The 13,248-nt window shown below is 48.5% G+C and overlaps 2 protein-coding genes and 1 long non-coding RNA gene across 4 annotated transcripts in view; all 3 read right to left on the bottom strand.

Annotated features, from left to right (window-relative positions):
- LOC141554502 (uncharacterized) overlaps positions 1–7,786 on the bottom strand; it is a 34,669-nt gene extending 26,883 nt beyond the window's left edge. Inside the window, exon 1 of the long non-coding RNA XR_012485882.1 lies at positions 3,509–7,786. This is a non-coding gene — a long non-coding RNA (uncharacterized LOC141554502). The remainder of the gene's footprint in view (positions 1–3,508) is intronic.
- The window catches only part of ATP6V0D1 (ATPase H+ transporting V0 subunit d1), a 97,564-nt gene extending 89,438 nt beyond the window's left edge, over positions 1–8,126 (bottom strand). Inside the window, exon 1 of the mRNA XM_074286455.1 lies at positions 7,832–8,126. Coding sequence (XP_074142556.1) covers positions 7,832–7,964 — 133 coding nt within the window. The 5' untranslated portion in view covers positions 7,965–8,126. The remainder of the gene's footprint in view (positions 1–7,831) is intronic.
- Positions 8,127–9,610: 1,484 nt separating this feature from the next.
- Positions 9,611–12,596, bottom strand: AGRP (agouti related neuropeptide). Of its 2 annotated transcripts, none has more exons than XM_074286456.1 (4): positions 12,194–12,308; positions 11,241–11,418; positions 10,672–10,760; positions 9,611–9,856 (listed from the first exon to the last, which is right to left on the bottom strand). In XM_074286456.1, the coding sequence occupies exons 1-4, from the start codon at positions 12,245–12,247 to the stop codon at positions 9,677–9,679; spliced, it is 501 nt and encodes a 166-aa protein (XP_074142557.1). In that variant the 5' UTR covers positions 12,248–12,308; the 3' UTR covers positions 9,611–9,676. The 2 variants fall into 2 exon arrangements, with proteins under 2 accessions (XP_074142557.1, XP_074142558.1); XM_074286457.1 differs by lacking the exon at positions 9,611–9,856 and adding an exon at positions 9,878–10,015 and having other exon boundaries at positions 12,194–12,596.
- Between the last annotated feature and the right edge of the window lie 652 nt (positions 12,597–13,248).

Here is a 13,248-nt window from a genome sequence, read left to right as displayed (position 1 = left end):
GGAGAACAAGAATTGCTAATCTCTCTCACTTTTAATATTTCTTGTCTTTTTCCTCTTCTTGCCTTTCTTGCTCCTAGATATTTTTAGTTCTATCTCTGGACATCTCTCTCTCTACTTTTGCAGAGAGTAGACACTTAATAAATAAATGTTTGATCATTTTTACTGTATGCATTCTGATTAGTGAAATATTTAGTTTCCTGCTATTAATTTTCTAAATGGGTGAAATATCATATAGCACAATAAGTTCCAATTAGATATTCAATCTAAAATTTAAAGATCATGCCATAAATAGAAGAATGGGAGGAGGTTGTTGCAAATAGATCAAAGTCTCTGAATGGTTTTCAAAAAAAAGAAATTCACACTATTAACTTCAGAAAAATTATTCAAATATCTAATAAGAAAAATGCAAATTACAACTCAGGTTCATTTCACATGCATCTATTTACTAAAAATGATAAAATCAGATAGTCACTGATAGAAGGAATGTGGAAATACACTGTTGGTCGAACTGCTTGGTAGAACAGCTAGATAGCCCAGGGAATTGAATGCTGAGCCTGAAGCTAGGAATACCTGAGTTCAAAGCCAGTCCTAGCTGCTTGACCCTGGGCAAGTCATTTAAACTCCTTCTGCCTCAGTTTTCTTATCTATAAAATGACCTGGAGAAGGAAATGGCAAACTACTCCAGTATCTCTGCCAAGAAGCCCCCAAATGAGGTCACAAAGAGGCAGATGTGACTAAAAACAACAAGAAGAGTTGCTAACTGATCTAACCCTTCTAGAAAATTATTTAGAGTAACAGAAGAAAAGTCACTAAACTTTTCAGGTCCTTTGACCCATCGATGTTGTTTCTAGATAAAAGCCCCTAAAGAGGTAGAGACAGAAAAAAGGTCTAAAGATTACTAAAATATTCACAATAGCACTTTTTACATGGAAACAAATATTATAGTATATAAATGGAATTGAATGTTATATTTATAAAATAAGAATTAAAAGAAGATGGAACATGAGGAATTCTGAGAAACATAAGAACTGATACAGAGTGAAGTGAGCAGAACCACAGAAAAATATTCACAAGGATAACAATAGTACAAATATAAAACAATACTAAGAGGCAGTTGAAGGCAGATTAACTGCAATGAACAACTGTGGCCTGGAGAGCAGATGAGGAAACATATTTCCTTTCCCTCAGGAGAAATATGAGGGACTACAGGTGCAAACTATGGAATACAATGTTGTTCACTTTTGATGTTTTTGTTTGTAACAAATGAAGAATAAAGTGAGAAAAAACCATGGGATAAAAAGTAAAAGACACAAATCAAACAATTTATAAAATGTAAAGATTAAAAAAAGGTGATGAGCTATGTTTCTTTAAATGTTTACATTGGGGGCAGCTAGGTGGCGCAGTAGATAGAGTACCAGCCTTGAAACCAGGAGGACCCGAGTTCAAATTTGGCCTCAGACATTTAACACCTCCTATCTGTGTGACCCTGGGCAAGTCACTTAACCCCAATTGCCTCAGCAATTAAAAAAAAAAATGTATACATTGAATAAATAAAAAGAAATGTAATTGAGATAGTATGGTGCATACTAGACTTAGAATCAGGATTAAATCCTGACTTAGCCTTTATGGCCCCTATGACTTTGGGCAATAAACATCATCTATGACTCAGTTTTCTCTCTTGTAAAATGAAAGCACTGAACTAGATGACTCTAAGGTTCCTTACAGCTCTATGATGCTTATGATTTGTTTTGTTTTTCCAGTAGATTTATAGCTTTTCATAGAGGTAGAGAAAAGGCTCCTTGCTCTTGGATTATAAACTACTGCTATCACTGCTTTTCAGTACCAAGTAGAGGCAGTCAGGATCTTGAACCCAAAAGCCCTAGAAAGGCTTTGCTCTTCTTCAACTATTGGCCCTGCTTCCAGCCCAGCCCCTGCAGCTACATCCAAAGAAGGGTCCGGCCGTCCCCATTACCTGCAAACAAATTGACACCCATGAGGCAGATAAGCCAGCCTAGCTGAAACAGCAAAATAGCCTGAGGAAAAGACATAAAACAAACCACTGGTATCATCTTAACCCTCAGCTCCCTTCAGACCCCACTGAAGAAAGATCAGGAAGACCTGTAAGAGATCAGAGAACAGTATATCTCACAGAGCACTAGCCCAGCTTCCAGCTCTGGACCCTGCAGGTACTAGTGATGAGAACAATCACTCTTAAGAAGAGGTTCTTTTTTTGCCCTCAGCCTACCAACCACTGACCAACTGCCATTCATGGGAAAGTTAAGCTCAAGAGCTTGGGGAACGCCAAGATCCCCCAGATCACAGACTTCTAGCCAAAACTCCCAGGAATTATGACTCCTGGGAGGCAAAACCTGTAGAGACTGAACCAAAAAAACCATTTCTGCAGCTGGACCAGACCCCACCTCCTTAGTAACCATAGCTGATGGCCTAGAAAAGAAAGTTCTAGCTTATAAAATCATAGCAATGTCAAATGGTTCAATACTAGAAACAGAAATTTTTATTAGTAGAAATTCATTAAAGAAAAGGCATTGACATCTGCTCTGCTATTTGCCCCTATTTTCCACAGGGCCCGTATCTGACATCTCTTGTATGGTTTTCTTTCATTAGAATGTGAGCTCTGAGAGCAGGTCTTGTTACTATCTCTTCTCTTTGCATCCCCAGCATTTAGCACAATAAGGGCTTAATAAATGTTTTCCCATCCATTCACAAGGAATCTTCTCAGAAGTGATCCATTCTGCAATTTGGAGATAAATGGCTGAGGGATTTTCAATTTTTTTTTCAAAATTTCAAAATTATTTTCAAAAATAGTCAACAGACAATAAAATCAACATAAAACTGTAAATTTATGCCCTAGTTCTGGGGTAAAATCAGCTCCCTGCTCTGGGCTCCCTTCTCTGTAAAATGAAGGATTTCAAACAAAATATTCCTGAAATTGCTTTTTTACTTGTAAGATGATATAATAACAATTATGAAAATGTGTCATTTCAACATATGCCTTCCTTATTTCAAGAAAATACAAACAGAAAGGAGATAACAAGAAGTCAGGAAGGAAAAAGGAAAAAACTGAACGAGGAATAAAAATGATAGCCTCACTATTAGGGCTGGACACATTCAGAGATTGCCCTATTTAACCCCCTTATTTTATTGATGGAGAAACTCAGTCCCAGAGATAAAGCATGACTGCATCCTCCAGGGGCAGAGAGTATACCCCACCCAGCCAAACTGACACATTATCCCAGTAGTGGAGGAGTGACTTGTCAACTGGATGGAAATAAGCCTTGAGACCACCCCACTCCAATAGCTGTTATGTAACTCTGCTTCTAAACTTCAAAGGGCATGACCAGAGTGCCAGGAGATGTATCTCACGACATAACTGAAAAAACTGATGGTAACAACCTTCCTGCATTATGCACCAACATATCACGGTGTATTGTGGACACCTGGATGGCACAAGGGATAGAGTGCTGCCCCTGGAGGCAAGAAGACTCACCTTCCTGAGTTCAAATCTGCCCTCAGACACTTCCCAGATGTGTGACCCTTGAGTAAGGCACTTCCCCATTTGTCTCGGTTTCCTTGTCTGTAAAATGAGCTGGAGAAGGAAATGGCAAACCACTCCTGTATCTCTGCCAAGAAAACCCCAGATGAGGTCACAGTCAGAGATGACTGAACAACCACAAATCACTTTGTATTAAAGATATCCTTATTTCTGCCTATCTTTTTCCTAGGTAAACTTCAGAGGAGTAGGGATCATCTAAACTGTACATGTTCTACAAAGTTCTGGGAGCATCCCGGTTGGGATGAGCCACTTTAACAAGGACTGGTTACTTTTCATCATGAAAGTTCCAGAAATACAGACCTCGGACACTAGTGTCTAGAGCCACAGTATGGTCATTTAACATTCAGCCTCACTGTCCCAGGTCACAGCTTAAGGATCAAAAAAGTCAGAGCAGAGAGGGAATAGAGAGATTACATAATTCAACTCCCTAACTTTACAGATTGGGAAACTGAGACATTGCAAAGTAACTTTCCCCAGACCACATGCTAGTTACTGGCAAAGTCAGGATTCAAGCCTACAACTCCATGGCCACATACACATAGAGGCAAATGTTCAATCATATGAATTATTCCAATTCTGTTACTAGGCCAACAAAACCCATTCTTGGACTTACTTGGCACTTATGACCTATTTTCTTAAATATCAATATCTCTAGGACCAAAGACTAAGAGCAAAACTTTATTACTGGAGGTATTGGGAATCTCCTCCAGAATGGAGATCACAGCATGCAGAGCTTTAGAGATCATCTAGTCTAAGACAATAAAGTTTACAATCTTTAGTGTAACATTCCAGTCCTTCCAAAAGCTGGGGCTACCTTGACTTTCCAACTATGTCTCACACTACTTCCTCTAAACACATTCTATGGTCTAGCCAAAATGGCCTGTTCTCAGTTCCTGGAGCACAACTTGAGAAGCTTTGTCTCTACTTACTGGAACATTCTCAATCATTCTAGGTCAACTGCCATGTCTTCCTCGAGACTTCTCCCAATCTCCTTCAGCAATGATACTTCCCCCACTTACCTTCTAATGTAGAACTTATGCATTTAGCAAAACCCTCCATACCCAAACTGGTTTTGCTTAAAGGAACTCTGCTTTAAAAGAAGAGCTGCCATCAGCAGCTATTGCTAGGAGGTGGGGTCTGATGGAAAGGAACTATCTATGTGATAGTATTTTTTTAAGTATTCAGAGCCAAAAGAGATCTTAGAGATCACTGACTCCAATCTCTTTATTATATAGGTGAAAAAAATGGAGGTCCAGAGTGAGGAAGTGATTTATCCCCCCACACCACATTGCTTATCAATAACAAGACTGTCCCTAGTGATTCTTCAGTAGTATGGTGCTACCAAAGACCCTGAAGCTAGAAGCTAAAGGGGGAAAAGATTCTAAAAGTGGGATCTGTATCCGTAAGCATTCAGTAAATACTTCATGTTTTCCAGGAACAGATAAGTCTTCGGCCAAGGTGGTATCAGAAGCTTTATCATTGCCAGAGGTGAAGAAAACAGAGGGGAAAAAAGGATCTTAAGGGTCTTTGATGTTGCTCAGTAATGGCAGTGTGAGATTTGGTGTGAGAGAAGACTGTGTATCACTCCATCATGGTTATCTGATAGGAGAGCAAACCCCACCAAAGCAAAGAGAAAAGGTGCTAAAGTGAGTGGTTATGGGTCTAGAAGGAATGGTTTAGGGGCGCGGAAGGGTCCATCTATAGTAGGACAGTGACAGCCATCAGGATCTTTCAGGAAGTCCAAGGATTCCTCCCGAGCCATCTGTAGGCTGCTGCGAATACAATGATAGCACATTTATCCAATGATTTTATGTTTCAAAGCTTTGCATTCACTCTGTAAGGAACTTAGCACAACTATCCTCTCCATTTCACAGGTGAGGAAATTACGGCCCGGACAGGCTAATTCGCCAGCAAAGATTCTGCCCACAGACCTGCAACTATCACTTGACTCCAAACCCAGCTCTTTCTACCACACACGGGCAACGTCCAACAGTTCAGACATGTTATTAATTATCTACAACAAACAATAAGTGCCTGTTGTGTGCGAGGTGGCACTGAGGATAGAAAGGCAAACGCACTCCCAGTCCTGAAGGACCCTGCCTTGTACGGGGACAATGGAGGAAGGAAGCACACAGGAGAGGACGCTGAGCCTGGGGAGAATTAGGGGCAGTAGAGGTGCCCCCAAGAAGGGAGCACATTCCAAGCGTAGAGGCAGGCAGGACAAAAGCACCAAGGGTACATGAGCACAAGGAACCAACAAGCACCGCTGTGGCCAGAAGAGTGCGTGTCAGGAAGCACTCACTGCACCGCTTTCAGGAACGGTCGTTGGAGCGCACTGTAAGGGGCTCTAAATGCCAAAGAGAATAAATGCAGTTCTGAGATTCTGTGGAGATGGGATCTGGGGGATCTGAGAAGTGGCTGGATTGGGGGGAGGTCAGGAGTCCAGGGTGACTCACTAAAAAGATGTGCCAATCACTACTGGCTGCTAGAGAGTATGTGCTCGTGGGAAACAAGAGACAAACATGATGCCAGTCCCTGCCCTCAGGAAGCTTGCATCCCCGTGGTTATAGCCGTACACAGATAAGGAAGTATGAGGTAATCTGAAGGAATTAAACATGGATAAAGCCTCCGCTACGTGCCGTTATCGCGTCTGCTCTCCACCACCCCTCGTGAGGCGCGGGCTCTCATTATCCCATTTTACTTGAGAACACTGAGGCAAGCAGGGACTGGCCCAGCGGCACTCAGCCAGTGAGCGTGAGAGTCTTGGGCCACGTGCTCTGAGCCAGTGCCTCTGACGTACTGAGAGAACCCCCAGGGCGCGGGCAGCACGAGGCTTCCCGGAAGAAGTGGCCGCTGAGCTGAGTCTTGGGGGCCCCGAGGACCGGAGGTGAAGGCCAGAAAGCTGTGAATCTCAGGCGCCAGGGAGAGGATGCCAGACCGAGCTGGAACACCGAGTCCTAGCACAACCAGTACAGCTCAAACCGGACAGGAAGGAGCGGGCGGGACTAGAAGGGAAGGTGGTCACCAGATTCTGAAGGCCCAGGAGTGCCAGACTCTCCCATCACATTCTGTCCTGGGAAGAATTCTGAGTCACTGAAGATGTCTGTTCACTTTGTGGTTCGTGGAGAATTCTTTTCCAAAAAGACTCTTAATGAAAAGGACCGGAGAGAGGGAAAATCCCAGATAAAAATGGACACAAATACTCTGTGCTTGCCCACTTCCACTCTTACCTAGATAAGATCTAAATAAGGTAGTTACAAGACAAATAGAGAGAAGATCACAAAATATCCCACCCTGGAGGTGGGGGGAGGAGGTTCTTCCCTGCGCACTGGCATGCAGGGTTCGGCAATCACTTGCACCCGTGCCTGGAGGTCTTTATATTTTTTAACCACAAGAGCACGAGCAGACCGCAGCCTCCCTCTCTCAGCGGCTCACTCCAGAAACTCTGACGTAACCGGGGAGTGCCCGCGCACACTGCCACCCCCGCGAGCGCACGGACCATCTCCAGCTCCGGGCGCTGGGATCGCCCTTGGAAGGATTCCTGCACAGTGGAGCTCAACCTCCCGTTTTCCTGGGTTCCAACCCCCAGGTCAGGCCGCCGCGGCAAACCCCGACGTGGCTCCCATCCTTCCCCAGCCACCCCAGACCCTTCCACGCAAACTCCTCCCCCTTGCCGTCCCTCCACCTCGGTGCTGGACAGCGGCCTCCCGCAGAGGTGCCGCAGCAGTCGGGTTTTACACGGGAGGACGGCGGGCTGGAAGGAGAATTACACAGGCCAAAGAGAGAGGGAGCTGGGGAAGCCAGAGAATGGAGGGAGGGAGGAGGAAGTTGCCGGGGACCGGGGCGGGGGACGACGCAGCCCGGAGCAGAAGGAACTCTCCCACCTGCCGGGCAGAGCTGGTCCGAGGAGGAGGAAGGAAGCTGCGGGACCGAGCAGAGGAGCGGCAGTGAGCAATCCGGGGCGGCGGGGCCCCAGCTCCAGGCCACTGCCGCCCTTCCCTCTCGGGTCCAGGGGAGAAGCTCCTTCACTCTCCTCCGTGACCTTCCGGGTCTCCCCACGACCCTTCCCTGTAGTCCACCCCAGAGCTCTCTAAACCTGAGTGTGCCCCCGCCGAGCCTCGGCGCCTCCCCTTCCTCCCCGGCCCGACTCCCCGAGCCTCCGAGCGGAGAGTGGGCGAGCTAGCCCTCGCCTTCCCCCCTCCTTCCCAGCGGCGGGCTCAGCCTCGCGCTCCCCCGGGCCGGGCGGGCCTCGCTCACCCTCGAGCGTCTCGCACTGCACCAGGTTGACGTAATCCGACTGGCTCAGCACCCCGGCCTTGAGACCCCGGACCAAGCCTTCCAGGTAGCCATTGTCCACGTTGAAGTAGAGCTCGGGGAAAGCCGACATCATGGCTGAGGCGGCTCGCGGAGTCGGGGAGTTTAAAGGGGGAACTACGGCCGAACCGGAACCGGACCGGGCATGTGATCCCACCCCCACGGATCAGGTGACGCGTCGCCAGGGCGGCGGCACTGACAGCTCAGTCAGATGACAATCCCTCCGCCCAGATCACATGATCCAGGACCGAGGAGAACTATTGGCTTACAGCGAGTCCTGGCTTCACGGGAAACATTGCGCATGAGCGGAATGACTGTTTCATTGCGCGTGCGCGAAAGCGTTCTAGTTCCCTGGAGGAGAGAGATGGGAATGGATTTCGAAAGGTGGTTTTGGCTCCGGATGCTTGGGGGTCTCGACCTCGCGACCCGCGCGTCCCTTTCTTGCCCTTGTCTTTTGAAGGAACACAATCGCCTTCCCGAGGAAGGTGGGGGAGGGGCGCTAATTAAATTAATTCTCTTCCTCCCCCACACTCCATTTCCCCCAGGAGACGCGGAAAGATCGAACTACGGGCTGTTAGGGAACCTAGCCTCTAGAATTGCTAGTTGTGCGGCCTTGGGCAACGTCCCCTCCCCTCCCGAGCCTCAGGGTCCTGGCGACAAAACGGGAGGATAGGGCAAGAAAGATGCTCCTTCTGGCTCTGCCTTTCTCCATAGCTTACGGACCCTTCCCAGATGAAACCGTCCGAGGTCCAGCTCAGCTATGAGACTGATTCTGCAGGGAAAGGTCACTTGTCTCTAGTGTTTTCCTAAGCGCCTCTCCCCCCCCCCCCCCCCCGGAAATAAAACAGCACTTTCTGGATACCATCTCGTTATTTGAAGATCTGTCTTAATAGCAAAGCTCTTTGTCCGTATTGTTTCACTTTGGACACACGACGGCTCTGCGAGTTATTATTTTCCCTATTTAACAGCTGAGTCACTGAGGCGGAGAGCGGCCGTGTCCGCGGCCACACGCAGCCCAGGACTGTCCGAGACTGACTCCCAAGTCCCGAGCTCCGCCGCTCGCCGGAAGCAAAGGCCGGATGGCAGATAACCCAGGATGTGATCCAGGGCCTAGGAGTTTGGTTAGCTGCCTCCGAGATACCGCCCAAGTCTAACACACGTCAATTTCTATAACGGGGATCCCATCGCACCTAATGTAATTATTGGTCACCATCCAAGGTTCTTAATAAATACTTCTTCAACGCTGGGGAGAGGAGGTTCCACAGAGCTGATGGGCTGAGGTTTGGGGGTTTTGTTTTGTTTGGGGGGGGAGGGGAGATGAGATAAAGGGCCAAGTGTGCATTTGGGGAAAATACTAGAAGAGATCCTGGGTTTGGGTTCGAATGTCACCCAGTTGGCAAACACCTCCCTGAACTTTATCTTTCTTACGCGTAAACGGGGGTGACAGCTACCCTTCCCAAAGGTGTTTGTGCTTTTTGGTGGAGTGTTTTGTAAATCTTCGAAGCGATTTAAGGAGTTGTGATGGCGAGGAGGGGTGTGTGGCGGGGCCCGTCTCGGGACGCCGCCCCTCCGCGGACACCGCGCTCGCTCCGCGCTCCCCGCCCAGGCCTATTCCGCGGAGCGCGGAGACTCGCTCCGCGCCCTGCCTCCATTCTGGAATTACCCAGCCCAGGGCCCGGAGTCCTGGAGTCGCGAGTAAGGAAGAGCCCCCTAGCCTCGGTGTCCAGCTTTGCTCTCGGGAGTCTTTATTGGGGCTTACACGCCTCGGGCCGCCCGCCGCCCGGCCCACTAGTTGCGGCTGCAGGGGTAGTTGGTGCTGAGCTTGCGGCAGTAGCAGAAGGAGTTAAAGAAGCGGCAGTAGCAGGTGGCGCACGGGTCGCAGCAGGGGACTTGGTGACCCAGGCAGGACTCGAGGAGGCGAACGCAGCGGCGGGGCGAGCGGTCCTCGCGGCTCATGGGCCCCGGCATCTGGGGAGGTCGGAGAGGGGAGGGGTCGGAGGCTCAGGCCGCCAGCCTGGCTACTGACTCAAGTCCCGGCAGGAAGGAAAAAGGGGAGATCCCAACATTTCTAGGTTTAGAACCGGAAGGGACCTCATCTCCATCAAAACTTCCTCTGCCCTCGTTTCCCTACGGGAGGGGGATTTACGGGAGGCAAAACAGCCAGTAAGTGTCAGCGAGACTACGGCCCAGGAGGACCTCTGACTCCGAGTTTGCCTGAAAGCAGCGGGAAGCATCGAGCCTTGGCTCAGCCCTGAAATTCTCTGATTCTAAGAAAAAGGCTCTTGGGACATGAAACATCCCTGTCTCTTCCCCCCCCCCCCCCCCCCCCGCGGGAGCTGCTCCAGCCTTTTCCTTATTGAAGACTTTCCCCCAGATCCTGAATTCGCTACTTAAGAGAGCCTTTTAAGAAGTGTAAAACCCTTGCCTTGCATTAGCATTTGTATCTTCCCACTAAACTGTGAGGTCGGCATCACTGCATACAATTCTGCAAGAACTAAATTATGTGCTTAACGGATACGGAAGGAAGATCTCAACTCAGGTGATTCCTGACGCAAGCACTTTTCCCATCACTCTGATTTTCTCGTTCCCTGTGCCAGCTCAGGCAAAGTATTCGTCTCTGAGACAATTTCCTCACCTGTCCTCCCCTAGACTGTCTCTTAGGCTCTCTCCCTGTTCTAAGTTCTGTGACCTTAGGAGGAGGTGGAGCTTGAAGAAACTAAAGAAACGTTCTCCTTTCTGCCAGGAGCTGACGTCTTGGGACTTTGTTTCTTCCCGATACTTACCCCAGGGGCCAGAGCCTCAGCGTCCTGCAGGAGGGATTCTTCGGCCAGCTCTGAGGCCATCTGCTCCAGTTCTGGCTGTGTCCCAGGGCCTGGCAGGGAGAGAAGGGGTGAAGGGAAGGTCGTAGCCTACCTAATCCAGTTCAACCCAGCCTGCCAGAAGACCCCTGGAGGGGGAGATTGGGCAAAGAAAAAAAAAAGGGGGGGGGAACTAAAGATGGGCTGCAGTCCCTAATTCAGTGTGGCTCGGTGGAAGAATACTGGGTTTGGGGCAGAGGGAACCTGGGATCAATTCCTGTTGAACCCTATCAGAGCTGAGAAGGATCTTCAAAGGGAAGGAGCCCTAAGAAAGGGAGAAAGGCAGAGCCAGAAGGAACATCTTGCCCAACGCTCCCGTTTTACAGCGGAGGACCCTGAGTTGCATTAAATGACCTTGAAGTCTTTTCTGGCTTCTTAAGTGGGTAGACAAGAGCTTTGAAGAAAAGGGAAGACCCTTCACTTTGATCTTTATGGGCCTCAGAAGGAAATCTTTGTTCTCTTGGTTGTCCACAACCCTCAGTTTCAGTACTGACCTGAGAGTCCCAGAGAGGCATCAGGGGCTGAGTGCAGGAGCCCAGGGTACAGAGCTTGACTAGACCTACTCAGTCTGGAGCCGATGGCATCTGGGTATTGCTGAGTGCTCTGGGCACCCAGGGTGGTGGGAAATCCCTGCAGCACGGCCCAGCTCAGCAGCAAAGCATTCAGCATGGTCTGGCATAGACATCGTGAAAACATGGACTCACCCTGTGCTGCAGGCCTCCTGAGCCTCATAATGTTGTGCTACAGTTTCCTTTTATTATCCCGACTCAGTTTCCCCAAATTGTTCTGCCTCAATCCCCTTAGTTGCAACCCCCACCCTCTATTTTATTAGGACTGATTTAGCTCAGGGTTAGGCACTCTAAAGTTATAAATTGTAAATGTGTAAACTCGAGATTAGGGGGAGTTCACACTTCCTGGCTCCTAACTCCTCCCAAATCATCAAGAATTTATGGTCCTACCTCCCACCCGGTCAGAATCGGATTGATAGTCTGTTCTAGCTCTCAGTGCTTGGACTCCGCCCCTGCCTCGGTCTACCCCTTGGTAGCTTGGAGGCACATACATATATATGTCATTGAGAACTCACATTGGCTGTTAGATGCTTTGGACATCAGCCTTGGGGGCATCATGCCCCCAGTACAATCTCTCGCTTTTAAATAAAATATTAAAACTCTCTAATCTCTATCTTGTCTCAGTTTCTCCAGCATTATAATAACTCTCTCCAAATCCCTAATCTGCAGTACTTAGTCCCTGGTACTCATATCCTCATCCCAGTAACCTCCCAGACATTTACCTTGCCCCCACTACTGTCCCTGATCCTTACCATGAGTGGAAGACCTCTCTTTGAAGAAGTCACCACTCTTTCCCAGATAGCAATAATGGGCTGGGGTCCCAAAGATCATTCCCTCCCCCATGTTGAATTTTAGAGGCTCAAGCCCAGGAGTCTCACCGCTATGAATTTGTCCTTGTCCCTTTCTTTGTCCTTGGAGATATCCTCTTCCATCTGTCCTCCCAGCGGCCCCCCTGTTTAAATATCCAGGCCCTAATGAAGAGGCAGGCCACATGACTGCTTGGTGAGGTGGGGGAGTGGAGGGGTCATCAGTGAGCCAGAGACAGTGTGCCCTCAGGTTCCCGCCCTCACTGTCCTCAGCACTGGGGGTGGAGTAGTGTCCTAGGTGGGCTGTACTAGGGCTAGGGAGCTATCCCCTTGGGGTCTGAAACCTCTGCTCTTTGACCTCCCTCATCCTTGCTTTCAAAGCTGAATAAAAACTAATTTGGGGTTCAGCCTAAGAACCTATGACAAAAAGGAGTCTGGGGTCCCCCATTCTTGTGGATGTAAAAGGGAGATAGATAAATAGGGAATGGTCATGTTTCTCTGGACTGGGAGGAGGGAACAGGAAAGGCAGGATAGTAGAATAAGGGGTATAAGGGTGATTAGGAGTAATAAGGCAGGCAGGCAGCAAAGAGCTTTTTAATTTGTGGTCACAATGCTGTCCACCCACTCTTCTTCAGAGTTTAGTAATCAAGGCCCTGCGCAAGCTGTTCTATTTCCTCACTTCCAGGAAAACAGAATGAGAGAAAACTGTTGTCCCACATTGGGAGAGAGAAAAATCTTGGGGGAGGTAGGAGGGGTTTGTTGTGATGAAGGACCAATTGTTTGCTAGAGAACATACCCTGCTGCCATCCTCATTAACCACTAGCATTCTCCCCTGTCCCCCAACTCAGGTTTTCCTGGAAGCTAGGAAATGGAAAATAGAACAGGACATGCCATCCAGTGATTGAATATCCTGGAGCTGAGGCCTGGCAACCCTAGATTAAAAAGCTTTCAGAGCTGCTTGTCTCATTGCTGCTAATGGACCCTAACCATTTGTTCTTGGCCACACCTTGTCCAGATCTTCAGAAGGGAGCTGGGGACCCCGGACCCTCCCAGTTTCCAAGACCAACCCTCTCACTCAGAGATCCTTGGGATATAAAGGAGCCCCATATTGTCAAAAATATTTCTTT

Source organism: Sminthopsis crassicaudata, chromosome 2 (genome assembly GCF_048593235.1).
Source record: "Sminthopsis crassicaudata isolate SCR6 chromosome 2, ASM4859323v1, whole genome shotgun sequence".
Taxonomy (NCBI): Eukaryota; Metazoa; Chordata; class Mammalia; order Dasyuromorphia; family Dasyuridae; genus Sminthopsis; species Sminthopsis crassicaudata.
Note: the sequence above shows the minus strand (reverse complement) of the source record. Positions and strands in the feature narration are given on the sequence as shown.

Bases quoted from the DNA above. Each gene is read 5' to 3' on its own strand.
- AGRP (XM_074286456.1), bottom strand. From the start codon at position 12,247: ATGGAAGAGGATATCTCCAAGGACAAAGAAAGGGACAAGGACAAATTC. The intron at 11,419-12,193 runs GTGAGACTCCTG...TGTCTATGCCAG, and splicing joins ACAAGGACAAATTCATAGCG to ACCATGCTGAATGCTTTGCT. The intron at 10,761-11,240 runs GTCAGTACTGAA...TCTCCCTGCCAG, and splicing joins TGCCTCTCTGGGACTCTCAG to GCCCTGGGACACAGCCAGAA.